The sequence below is a fragment of the Eptatretus burgeri genome, chromosome 3 (assembly GCF_056783735.1).
Source record: "Eptatretus burgeri isolate ZD-2024b chromosome 3, Ebu_testis_v1, whole genome shotgun sequence".
Taxonomy (NCBI): Eukaryota; Metazoa; Chordata; class Myxini; order Myxiniformes; family Myxinidae; genus Eptatretus; species Eptatretus burgeri.
Window position 1 is genome coordinate 116535266 of NC_140963.1, and position 12432 is coordinate 116547697.

At 51.8% G+C, this 12432-nt stretch overlaps 1 protein-coding gene across 1 annotated transcript in view; it reads right to left on the minus strand.

Moving 5' to 3' along the window:
- CCDC14 (coiled-coil domain containing 14) overlaps nucleotides 1-12432 on the minus strand; it is a 95689-nt gene that overhangs the window by 51253 nt on the left and 32004 nt on the right. The window contains 1 exon segment of the mRNA XM_085875208.1: nucleotides 11976-12113. Coding sequence (XP_085731334.1) covers nucleotides 11976-12113 — 138 coding nt within the window.

A 12432-nucleotide genomic window follows, 5' to 3' on the forward strand; every position in this document is an offset into this window, starting at 1 on the left:
TTCCAAACACCACTGCCTGAACTTCGGTGGAATCACCGTCCTCATTCCCCACATAACGCACCGTTGGACCAACGATAGCTTCGATGCGCGCGACGTGAAAGGTTGAAATGCCGGTGTCGAAGGCAGATCGCTCCAATTCCCCGTAGAAATCGCCTGGACGACATGGGCGAGCACCGGATCACGAGCAGATTCCACCGCGGCCTGTCTGGCCGTGATCGGCCCGCTTTGGTCCTGGCCCAGCGTGAACACATCGACCCAGTCGGCCGACTCAGACGCAGCTGGACCCTCCGCACAAGGCAAGCGTGAGAGCCCGTCGCAGTTAGCATGCTTCTTGGTGCTTCGGAACTGAATATTATAATCGTAAGCACCAAGAAACAGACACCACCGCTGCATTCGCGCAGCCGCTACCACCGGCACCCCACGTCCGGGTCTCAGGATGAATTGAAGCGGTGTGTGATCCGTCTGCAAAGTGAAATGCTGCCCCAGCAGGTATTGATGAAACCTCCGCACACCCCAGACGAGGCTGAGAGCCTCGCGCTCGATCTGGGCATATTCCCGCTCTGCTGCGGACAGGGTCCGGGATGCAAAACAAACAGGCCGCTCGGAACCATCGTCCATCCTGTGGGATAGCACTGCCCCAATGCCATATGCAGAGCTGTCGCATGCCAATAAGAGCAGACGCGCAGGCTCGTAGTGCACGAGGACCGTATCCTCTGTGAGCAGCCGCTTGACGCGGTCGAACGACGCCTGGTGTGCAGGCCCACAAGCCCAGCGCTCGTCCTTCCTGAGCAACCGTGTTAACGGTGCAAGTTGTGAACCGAGCCCGCGCATGTACCTTTGGTAATACTGGGCCATACCAATGAACGAGCGCAGCTGCGTCTTGTCGCGAGGCGGGGGCATGTGTTGAATCGCCTCCACCTTCCGAGGACCTTTCAACAGCCCCTCCGGCGTGATGATGTGCCTGAGGTATTCCAAACGCTGCTTGAAGAACGCGCACTTGTCCCTGTTCAAGCGCAGGCCGCACGCTTCGAGCTTGGTCAGCACTTGGGCAATGTTCGCAAGGTGCTCGTCCGCAGTTTTCCCCGCAATGAGCACATCGTCCAGGCAGATCTGAGCGGGCAGGCCAATGCAAACCTGATCCATGGCTTTCTGCCACAAGGCTGGGGCCGAAGCAATCCCAAAACAGAGTCGGGTATATCGATAGAGCCCTTGACACGTGTTGATTGTCAAAAGCTCGCAACTCCGGGGATCCATCGGCAGGTGAAAATATGCATCACGCAGGTCTAGCTTCGTGAAGTATTGACTCTCCGCCAATCGCACATATATTTCATCGATTGACGGCAGTGGATATTGCCAATGCTGAGCCCCGGGTTAACCGTGGATTTGAAGTCCCCGCACAATCGGACGTCTCCATTCCGTTTCAGCACCGTGACAACCGGGGTGGCCCAATCTGAGTACGACACCCGTTCGATCACTCCACAGGCCTCCAGCCTATCCAGTTCACCCTTAACCTTGTCCCGCAGGGCATACGGCACCGGACGTGGTTTACAAAAACGAGGAACCACCCCCTCCTTCAGGAAGAGTTTTGCCTCCACGCCCTTGAGTTTCCCAAGGTCATCGCAAAACAAACCTTGATGTCTTTGAAGAATCTTCTCCAACTGATCCTCCCACCGGCTCGGCACGGGTTGCACAAGGTGAACTGCGGCCCAGTCTAGCCTGATGCGGGCCAGCCAATCTCGGCCGAGGAGAGACGGTCCCCTCCCCCGCACGACGTACAACGGAAGCGTGGCGAACTGGCCTTGGTACCGCACAGACACGTCTGCCATCCCGACTGGCGTTATCTTCTCACGGGTGTACGTGAACAGCATGAGGTTTGACCTGATAAGCTTCAGGCCGTTGAGCCTACGCGCGGTTTGTTCGCCGATGATCGGCACAGCCGCTCCTGTATCGACCTGAAATGTGATCGGCGTTTTGTTCACTTCGATTTCCACCGTCATCGGGCGCGCCGCCGCCGGGCCAATTGAAAACAGGCTCAACAACGGCCGCCGGTTCCACCCCGGGTCGCCTCGAACACCGCCGTCCATGACCTTAACGGTGGCCGGCGCCCCACGGCACACATGCTTCAGATGACCCACTTTGTGACAATTTAAACACACGGTGCCTTTATACGGGCACGCACGGCGCAGGTGTCAACCTCCGCATCCCAAACACGTCCGCGGGGTCACCTCGCCGCACGTGCAGCGACGTCCGACCCGCACCGAAGGTCGTGCGCGCGTCCTGGGGTGCTCGCGACCCCGCGTGGCCGGTGATGGCCTGAACATCTCCGCGAGTCTGCTCGACCGCTGTAGCCGTGCTGATCGCCGAGTCGAATGTAATGGCTTCACCCTTCAGCCGCAGAACCGCCGAAACCATCTCCGCATCTTGTAAACCAGCAATAAAACGATCTGAGCCGAGCTGGACGCTCCCCCGCCGTGAACTTGCAGGCCACGAAAGAATGCTTAATCCGCGCCACGAAATCAGCGACGTGCTCCTCTGCACCTTTCGAGAGGCGATCGAACTGGAATCGAGCGAGCTGTAATGACTTCTCCGGCGCCATGTGTGCTTTCATCTTCTCCACAATGTCCCGAAACGACAGCCCGTCATCACGGGGCTTGTCCGGCGCCACCAAATCACTCAGTAGTCGATAATTCTCCGCCGAAAGATCGACTTTTGTTTGCTCTCGTCGACCATATCATTCGCGTGGAAATAGCATCCCAATTGCTCTGAAAACAATTCGAAGTCGTCTCCGACGAAAACGGGCACATGTCCGTTTTCAACCATCCTCGTCAGCCAACTAGAGTGTACGAGGTGCAGTGGAACACGAGAAGCAAGCGTGTCAGCATCAACTTCGCTTTATTGCGCGTCCGGATGTACATTCCTGCCACCCCTAGCGGGCGAGTCATGATATACGAAAACCCAATCACGTGATACAGCCCATGATACAGGTTTGGGGTGGGGTTAACGAGGGTAGAAACGATCATGGTTTAAGATTGGGGATGATCTGAGATGGTGTGAACAGCTGTTTTGAAGACCTGGAGGGAAGAATGAGATTGAAGAGGATGTGGAAGTTGATCCCACAGGTCATGAAAAAAATTAAAAGAGAGGAACAAATGAGCTGAGGTGAGCCGCGAGCCTGGATTTAGGTAGTTTCACCAGAAGGAGATTGATGGTGGACTGTGTGAGCCATATAGAAACCAGGGGAAGAAAGGTGGAGGGGGGGGGGACAAAGCACAGAAAGGGCAGAGGGTGCAAGACCAGAAAGGAGGTGGTAAAAGACAGAGAGATGGCAGGGTAATAGACCCGTACACTCAGCTTCAGTGAGGGAGATTCCAATTATCTTGAAGGCCATGGTTTCCACAGCATCATGAGCAAGATGTGAGGCAGGGGAGCGAGCCCAGGGGTGAGAACAGTACTCCATCAAGTTGTGGATGAAAGTTTTGTCAGTGGATGTGAGTTCAGGTGTTCCAAAGAAAGACTTTGTATGATGGAGGATGCCCAGTCAGCGGTTGACTTTGGAAGCCAATTTTGACAGGAGGTTTGCCCAAGAAAGATCGTTGCTGACAGTAAGACCCAGGAGAATGAAGGACTGAACTTCAAGTGGTCAGGTCAGGTATGGGAACATGCGCAGGAGCAGCACGTCGCTGCTTCCACTTCACACTGGTACTCCAGGGGCCTCTATCTGTCCATCCCCCAGGTAGATGCCTGGCCCATACCCATCTCCTGGAGATGCCGATCAACCTGCTGCGACCACGAGCACATGGGCGGCCCATTGGCCTCCTCCACTGATGAAGCTCCCTCGCTGAGAGAATCTGGTGAGCAGGATCAGCATCAGGAAAATGAGCCACATATCCATACAGCCGCAGCTGAAGCTCACGGGCTATGCAGGTAACAAATCTCATTTGAGTCTCTCTCAGCAACCGCTCATTGGACACAAAGTCTGACCAGTGATAGCCAATAAATCTCCGAAGAGACCTGGTACCAAAGAAATCAAGTCTCCGTCTCAGATCCCTGATCAGAGTCCAAGTCTCGCATCCGTAGAGCAAGACTGGAAGCAAAAAAGACCTGAAGACTCAGACTTTCGTCCTGCCGCACAGGTACCGACAGCACCACCCCCATGATCCAGTGAATCCACGACTCAAATGGCTCGACACAGACGTCTATTGAGCTCTGTCTGAAAGCCAGCAGAGACATAAGTATCACTGCCAAGGTAAGTGAATTTCTCCGTGACCTCAACATCCTCACCACAAACGGGTCCAGACAAGATAGCAGCATCCAAGCTGTCAATCAAAGCATGGATCTTAGTCTTGACCGAGGAAACCCATAATCCCAGTGGCTCAGACTCCTCATTCAGCACCTGAGGACCCCAAAAGGGACATCCAGTCTCCACAAAGATGGCTGCATCATCTGCGAAATCAAGGTCAGAGATCTTGACATTCCCAAACGATGCACCGCAGCTTGATATCTCCGACATCCTCCCCAAAATCCAGTCCATACAAGTGCTGAAAAGTGTGGAGGCCAGTACAAACCCCGAACGAACTTCAGCAACAATTGGAAATAAGTTGGAGATGGTATCACCACATCTCACAGCACTCCCAGTACCAGAATATAGTTCAGGCATCAGATTAATCAGTTTTGGTGGTACCCCACAAAGACCAAGAATCCTCCAGAGGGCATCCTGAGTCACTGAATCGAACGCTTTGCAGAGAACAACATAGGCTGCAAGCAGCCCCTGCTGAAACTCTCGTCTGCATTCGGTGAGGACCCGAAAGGCAAGAATACGGTCAATTGTTGACCTCTGGTGTAAAGCCTGATTGCTCTGGGTGCTGGTGCTCATGCAGATGGTGGTGAACCCCATCAATAATTATCTAAGCAAAGACCTTGCCTGGCACTGTGAGCAGCATCACACCTCGGTAGTTGTTGCAGTCCTGGCGATCACCCTTCCCTTTCCAGAGAGGGACAATAAGGCCCCTCCTGTCAGTTGGGATGATGCTTGTGTTCCATGCAGAGCACAGAACTGCATGCAACGACACGAGTGTAGCATTTCCACCAGCCTTGAGAAGTTCAGCATGGTTGTCACAGATCCCCAGAGCTTTACCTCTTTAAACCACTTCACTGCAGCCTGTGTTTCCACAAATGAAGGTGGATCACAGTTGATTGTAGGGTCAGCTCCAGTGATAGTAACACCCATGACATCTAACTTAACAGCTGGTGGATTAGCCTGGTACTGCCAAAGTAACTGATCCAGGATTTAAGTTGCAACTTCAGAGTTGCTACCACAAGCCTGTGGTGGGTATTGAGGAACTGAGCACTCCGGTAGACCCTGCAGTTCTGGATAATCCTCCGGTTATCATCAAGCACATGGTCATTCTCCTTTGCCAAACCACCAGTGTTGGAATACCACGTCCAGCGATGAGCCTTTGGGTGCTGAAACCATGAACCAGCCACCCTAAGTCCATCACTTCTTGCAAAGTCAAGGAACTTAGTGCTATTCTGGTTCACAGTTCCAGACCCATGGGGACAAACACATGTCTCATAACCATCCCTATCAGTTCCAGTCGATGCATTGAAATCCCCCAAAACTAGAATAGTATCTCTCCTGGGGCACTGATCAACCACAGACTCGAGCATGACACAGAATGCATCCTTCACGGTGAGATCACTCGCCTCAGTCAGAGCATATACAGAGACCAGGGAAACAGCACCCACGTAGTGATGAATCCTTATTCTCACAATGCGCTTGTTGACCGATGTTACCTCAATTATCATTGGAGTCAGCTTATTGGACACAGCCATAGCAACTCCTTTGCCATGGTAATCATCAGAGTGACCAGACCAACAGTAGTTGAAACCCCCCTGCCATAATCTCGCCCCACAATCTGGTCTCCAAACCTCAGAGAGTGCTGCAATACCGATGTTCAAATGCTTGAGCTCAGATGATAACAGAGACTGGTGATCATCCTCTCTTAGGGATAGTGCATTCCAGGCACCCACCCAAAGGAAACACCTCAAGTTAACCCAAGGAGACTGCCGTTTGGTGGATGACACCTCAGCACCATCCGACACACTACCACGAGAAGACCTCAAGAGGATTGATAAGAAAGTAGACAGGAGCTTTTGCCAGAAGGTCCTTTCGAGAGAGAAAGAGTGAGTGTGAGATTTGTCAGGATTGAAAGACAAATTCCAAGTGTTTGACCAGCTTGTGATTTTGTCAAGGTCTGAAGAGAGGGAAGAGGCTGCAGCCTGCCTGTCTGAAGGATGAGGGATGAGGGATGCCACGGCAGAGGGGGGGGGGACTCATCAGCAAATAAAAAAGGGGATTTTCTAGACTGCAAGAGAGTCAGAGCAATCATTGACAAAGATGAGGAAGAGGACCGGAACCCAAAATACTGCATTGGAGCACTTCAGCCTTGACAGGGAGAGGAGATGAAAGGATTACGTTGAGATCCACGTGTTGGCTGTGGAAATCAGTACGCCATGTGTAGAGTCGGCCTTGGATGCCATTGGCAGACAGTTTGGAGAACAATGAAGGATGCCAAATCGTGCTAAATATCATTTTTAGCACAATCTCTCAATGGTGAAGAATCACTTTAAAATTTCTTGCATCCAGATCTGGATCATCACCAAAATCTAATCATTTCTTCCATGTCACACACCCACCATGTCCACTAAATTTCGTCCAAATCCATTCACAACTTTTTGAGATATTCTGTTCACACACAGACAACAGACAGGGGTTAAAAATAGGGGTGGTCGAGGTAATTAGCTGCAATACTTTAGAAGTCCTTGTGAAAAGGTCTACCCCTACTCCCAACCCCCCCTCCCTTCCCTCCCTCCATGCCAACAACATCCCCCTCTCCTTTGAGAGGAAATCAATGCCCAGATGTGGTTCTGGGTCAATAGTTAGCATCAGCGTGGAGTGCACAATCACACACAATCACACGCGCGCCTGGCGGTGCGGGACGAGGGGCACCGCAGCACGGTCGCACCGGGAGCGAAGGGGCACCGCAGCACAGTCGCACCGGGAGCGAGGGAGCACCGCAGCACGGTCGCGCCTGGAGCGAGGGGGCACCGCAGCACGGTCGCACCTGGAGCGAAGGGACTTTCCGCAGCTGCTGGGGGTGTGGGGGTCGCACTCGTGCAACACAGCCCGGCTCGACTGTTCCTCCGCTTCGTGTCTGCCTGCTAAGCATCTCCCATTTCAGTACAGTACAGTACAGTTGGCGAACGAGGATCTGCGGATCGGCGTGTGTAAGGGCGGTTCCAAGCTACGGAGCCAAGGGTCTCACGGAGCATGGCGGAAGGTCGCGGCACGGCACACGGACGTGTACCCGTGTTCGGGGGAGATGAGTTCGAGTTGTTTTCTGAACAGTTAGGTTGCTACTTTCGGGCGAATGATGTAGAGGATGAAGAGAAACGCAAGGCGATCTTGCTCGCCTCGCTATCAACGGAGCACTACCGCCTGCTGAGTGATTTGGTGGCTCCAAATAGACCCAGTGATGATGTGCTATCCTTTCAGGACATCGTGGCGAAAATGAAGACCCACTTGGCGCCGGAGAAGTCGTTACATCTCGCGCGGTTCCAGTTCGATCATCTCGCTAAGGGTGGCGAGGAGCGCGTTGCGGACTTCGTGGCACGAGTGAAGCATTCGGCTGTGCCTTGCAAATTCACGGCAGAGGAGCGTCCGACAAGGCTCAGAGATCGTTTTATTTCTGGTCTGCGAGACGCAAAGATGGTAGCGGCTATCCTGCGATTAACCGACATCACATTCGACTCGGCGGTCGTGACTGCTTCGTCTGTCGAGCAGACGCTCACGGATGTCCGTGCCATTGCTGGCCAGGACGCAATGAGTAGCTCCAGCTGGAGCATAGCGGCTAATCCCGAAGTCCACGCGGTAACCGCACAAGTGCCGTGAGTCACGCAGCCCGGAGTCCGAGCGGTGGCTCAAGTGCCACAGGTCGCACGCGCGCCTGGCGGTGCGGGACGAGGGGCACCGCAGCACGGTCGCACCGGGAGCGAAGGGGCACCGCAGCACAGTCGCACCGGGAGCGAAGGGGCACCGCAGCACGGTCGCGCCTGGAGCGAGGGGGCACCGCAGCACGGTCGCACCTGGAGCGAAGGGACTTTCCGCGGCTGCTGGGGGTGTGGGGGTCCGCACCTGCGACAAATGTGCCCGTATAAGAACACCGTGTGTTTGCATTGTCACAAGGTGGGACATTTGAAGCGTGTGTGTCGGATGGCGGGGGCCTCCGTTGGGGTCTTGGATGACGAGGTGCGAGAGGACCCCAGTGACCTGGAGATCGGCCTGCAACCGGGGCCTGACAATGCCGGCGAGCCAGAGCGGGAGATGCAACCACGGTTGAGTCTGTTTTCCGTTGGTTCGGAGATGACGATGCCTTTCACGGTTGAGGTCGAAGTGAATGGCCAACCGACTGTGTTTTGCGTGGATACCGGGGTGGCAGTGTCGGTCATGGATGAGCGGGCGGCTCGTGGTCTTCGCCTGGTCAAGACGGCCTTGTCGTTATACACGTACACCGGTGAGGCGATTGCACCGCTTGCGAGGGCCGACGTCTCAGTGCGCTAGCGAGATCGACGCGCCTAGCTCTCGGTGTTCATTGTACGAGGGGAGGGGCCCCCCCGGTTGGGTCGAGACTGGCTGGCGCACCTCGGACTGGGTCTCCGGTTCGTACCTCCAGATGTGCCAGTACTCTCTTCGAGGCCTTCGTCGAGTACCGAGGGCGAGGCTCTGGCGGGCGGCGAGAGCCGTATCAGCTCTCGCGATGAGTTCCCGCGCTTCGCTCGCGATGAGTTCCCGCGCTGTGGCAGGGTTCGTGAGGCAATGCGCGTCGGTGTGGTGCAGGCAGCTTCGACAGGTGACGGTGAGCCCGTGGAGTTAGAGGGAGTCGCGAGTCACATCGAGTCGACAACCAAGAAGCGGACTCGTGATGCGGGTTGTGGGTTGTTGTTCATGGCATATGTGCTTTTCCTTGCTCTAGTGATGCAGTTTAACGTTGTTGAAATAAATGCCAGCAGTTCTCGTGTAAAAGTGGATGTGGCGGAGATCAGTCAATGGGAGTTGGATTATGATCAATGTGATGTGGGGGCTTCAGGGGCGGTGGTGGCGAATAAAAAGGTTGAGTTGGCCGTCCACTGTCCCGGGCCGCAGGTAATTGCTTTGTCATGTGCTGGGATTTTATCAAAAAAGCGCGCTGTACGGAAAAATGAATTTGCGATGCTTCGAATATTATTCGTGATGATTTATAACGAGCCTATGATTGCAGTGTGGTTTAAGTGGAGTTGCTCCCGTCTAGCGGCCGTGTGGGTCTCGGAGATCGACTCGGAACCAAGACTGGTGCCCTGGTCGGCGTTACCCCCACCTCTGATTGCGAGCGCAACTCTCTGTGTTCGCTCAAGGCCGTTGGGACGGGCGTTGGCGTCTCAACTGATTGTGGTGCGCGAGTTGTTTTGGCGCATTAAATGCATGCAGCCAGCGGCGCTGTTCAGTGCCCCCGGCCAAGGTCTAAGGCTGGCGCCACGACTTCCAGATAGCGGGCTGCCGGCCTCGGGATGTTTATCTACGTCGGGTCTGCCTGGGGGGAGTGGGCCGGAGGCGTTTGATGGGGCCGGAGGAGGTTGGCTCGAAAGGTCGTTACGACCTTGGCGAGGGTCATGTCAGCATGGGCCGCCTGGGGGCGTTTTTGCTGCGTAATGCTGCTGTGCTTCTCATTTTGCTGCTTCATATCGGTAACGCGGTCAGACCTGACCTTTGCTGCTCCACTCGCTCGCATCGACACATTATATGATGTGGTGTGCTATTATACTTTGCTATTTTCATTTTATTTCCATGATTATTATACGAAGTCCTTCGTGTTCTGCATGCTTCTTATAGTGGTAATCAGTTAATAATCATAGTTTTAGGGGGGAGGAGTGTGGTGGAGTCTGCGGGCCTATGGGGAAGGGCATGGTGATGATGCATGGTGGGCGTGATGATGGGAGGAGTGGCCGTGGGGGTCGGCAAGGGATATGAGGTGTGCGCGCCGCCTGAGGCGTCGTAGTAATGCTGGAGTCGGCCGGCTCGTGAGTGTACCGAGTACGGAATAAAGGGGAGCCGCGGGCACAGTACGCCCGCGCTCGCACTCGTGCAACACAGCCCGGCTCGACTGTTCCTCCGCTTCGTGTCTGCCTGCTAAGCATCTCCCATTTCAGTACAGTACAGTCTACCCCTACTCCCAACCCCCCCTCCCTTCCCTCCCTCCATGCCAACAACATCCCCCTCTCCTTTGAGAGGAAATCAATGCCCAGATGTGGTTCTGGGTCAATGGTTAGCATCAGCGTGGAGTGCACAATCACACCCCCAACCCCCTCCCCAACTCGGATTATATCCAAAAGGCTGGGTGACACTGCATTCAACAGTGGGAAGTTCTGCGACTTTGCTCCATTAGAAGATTTCCTAATGCAAACGTACGTGGTTATGTATATTTATGACCAAAACGTCATCTTCAAATTTTCTTGAACAAATTCGGCCTTGTTGTGTCCGTATGACGTGTGTGTGTACATATATATATATATATATATATATATATATATATATATATATATATATATATATATATATATATATATATATATATATATATATATATATATATATATATATCTTCTTTCAGCTGCTCCCGTTAGGGGTCGCCACAGCGGATCATCCGTATGATCCGCATAGTGATTTGGCACGTTTTACGCCGGATGCCCTTCCTGACGCAACCCTGGTCGCCTCTTACGACACAGGGATATGGTATACCTATTTTAACCGGGGTATACACCGGCCCAGCACACTGGTACTCGTTTTGCCGACCTCGGAAGGATGACAGACCGAGTTAACCCCCTGGTGTATTAATTCAGTGGCCCAACGGGGCTTGAACTCAGGACCTTTTGGTTCCCAAGCTACTGCCCGAACCACTGCGCCAACACACCAGGCGTGTGTGTGTGTGTGTGTGTGTGTGTGTGTGTGTGTGTGTGTATATATATATATATATATATATATATATATATATATATATATATATATATATATATATATATATATATATATATATAAATAAAAAGCTAATCGAAGACATACATTCATAAAGCTAACCTAAGAAATACGCTGATGTCGTCATCAGCACTTTTTTTTGTTGTTACTTCGACTTAATTAATCGAGATCGAGATATGGGGAAAAGGAAATACAGGAAGTAAAAACCCAGCCAGAAGTCCAAGGGAAGCAGTGTATTGAGGTCATGTCTGCTCAGTAAGGCTGGCAGTTTGAATTTACATTCCATGTTTCGATAAATTTATGTTAACCTTTCTTTCCAGCTCTGGCTGATAATAATTTCAAATAAATTTAAATTTGTGCTCAGTTCCTTTTTATTGATACGTGTCAGGTTCTGACTTCTGATTTACAGTCTATATTCAGTCAGAGCACAAAATATATTTGGCTGACTTCCCCCACCATCCCCCCCACCAGAAACCATCCACCCAATCCCCCAATCACCCCCCCCCTATTCCCAGAGAAAGCAGGCATTGTCAAAGATGCCTATGCTTCTGCAGCAACATGTGGTGAGGCATGCCAAGCACACCCATTCATGCTGGTTTACTCAATGGGCAGAATGGAAACTATGCAATCAAAACTACATAGAATCAAGTAGGAATAAACACTGATTAAACATCCCATGGGGAGGAAGAAATTTCCAATTAATTTCCCCCACTGACTGCAGAGACAGTGTCACCGTAACTTCGAGTTTTTGTGTCATCGACTCAAAAATTATTCGCACGAAGATGCATTTTGTAGTAACAAGTGAACTAAGTTTTAATCAACTTCAAAACTCAAGAAAAAAACCAAACCATATTTCACCAAGTGAACAATTTCAATCAAGACAACATATCAGTATCTACAGTAAGCGCACCAATATCCTTTTGCAAGGCAGGAGGCACTCCATTTCTGACTTTGCCTGGAATCCTTTTCGCACCCAAGTTCTTCTTCTTCTTCTTTCCAACTGACGCGATCTTAACGGCAACAGGATACTCAGCTCCCGATGGCTTTTCTGAGGGGGGAGGGAGGGGGGTGGAGTCGTAAAGCAATTAAGGTTTCTCATACTTTGTTGGAGATATATATATAGTATATATATATATATATATATATATATATATATATATATATATATATATATATATATATATATATATATATATATATATATAGTATATATATATAGTATATATATATATATATAGTATATATATATATAGTATATAGTGTATATCGTGATGGTTCTGGGAATTGAAGCCCCAAGGGAAGAGCATGCAGCAGTTCACAAGGCATTTATTTTGTTTTGACTTGTTACTGATAGGGTTCTTCCCTCG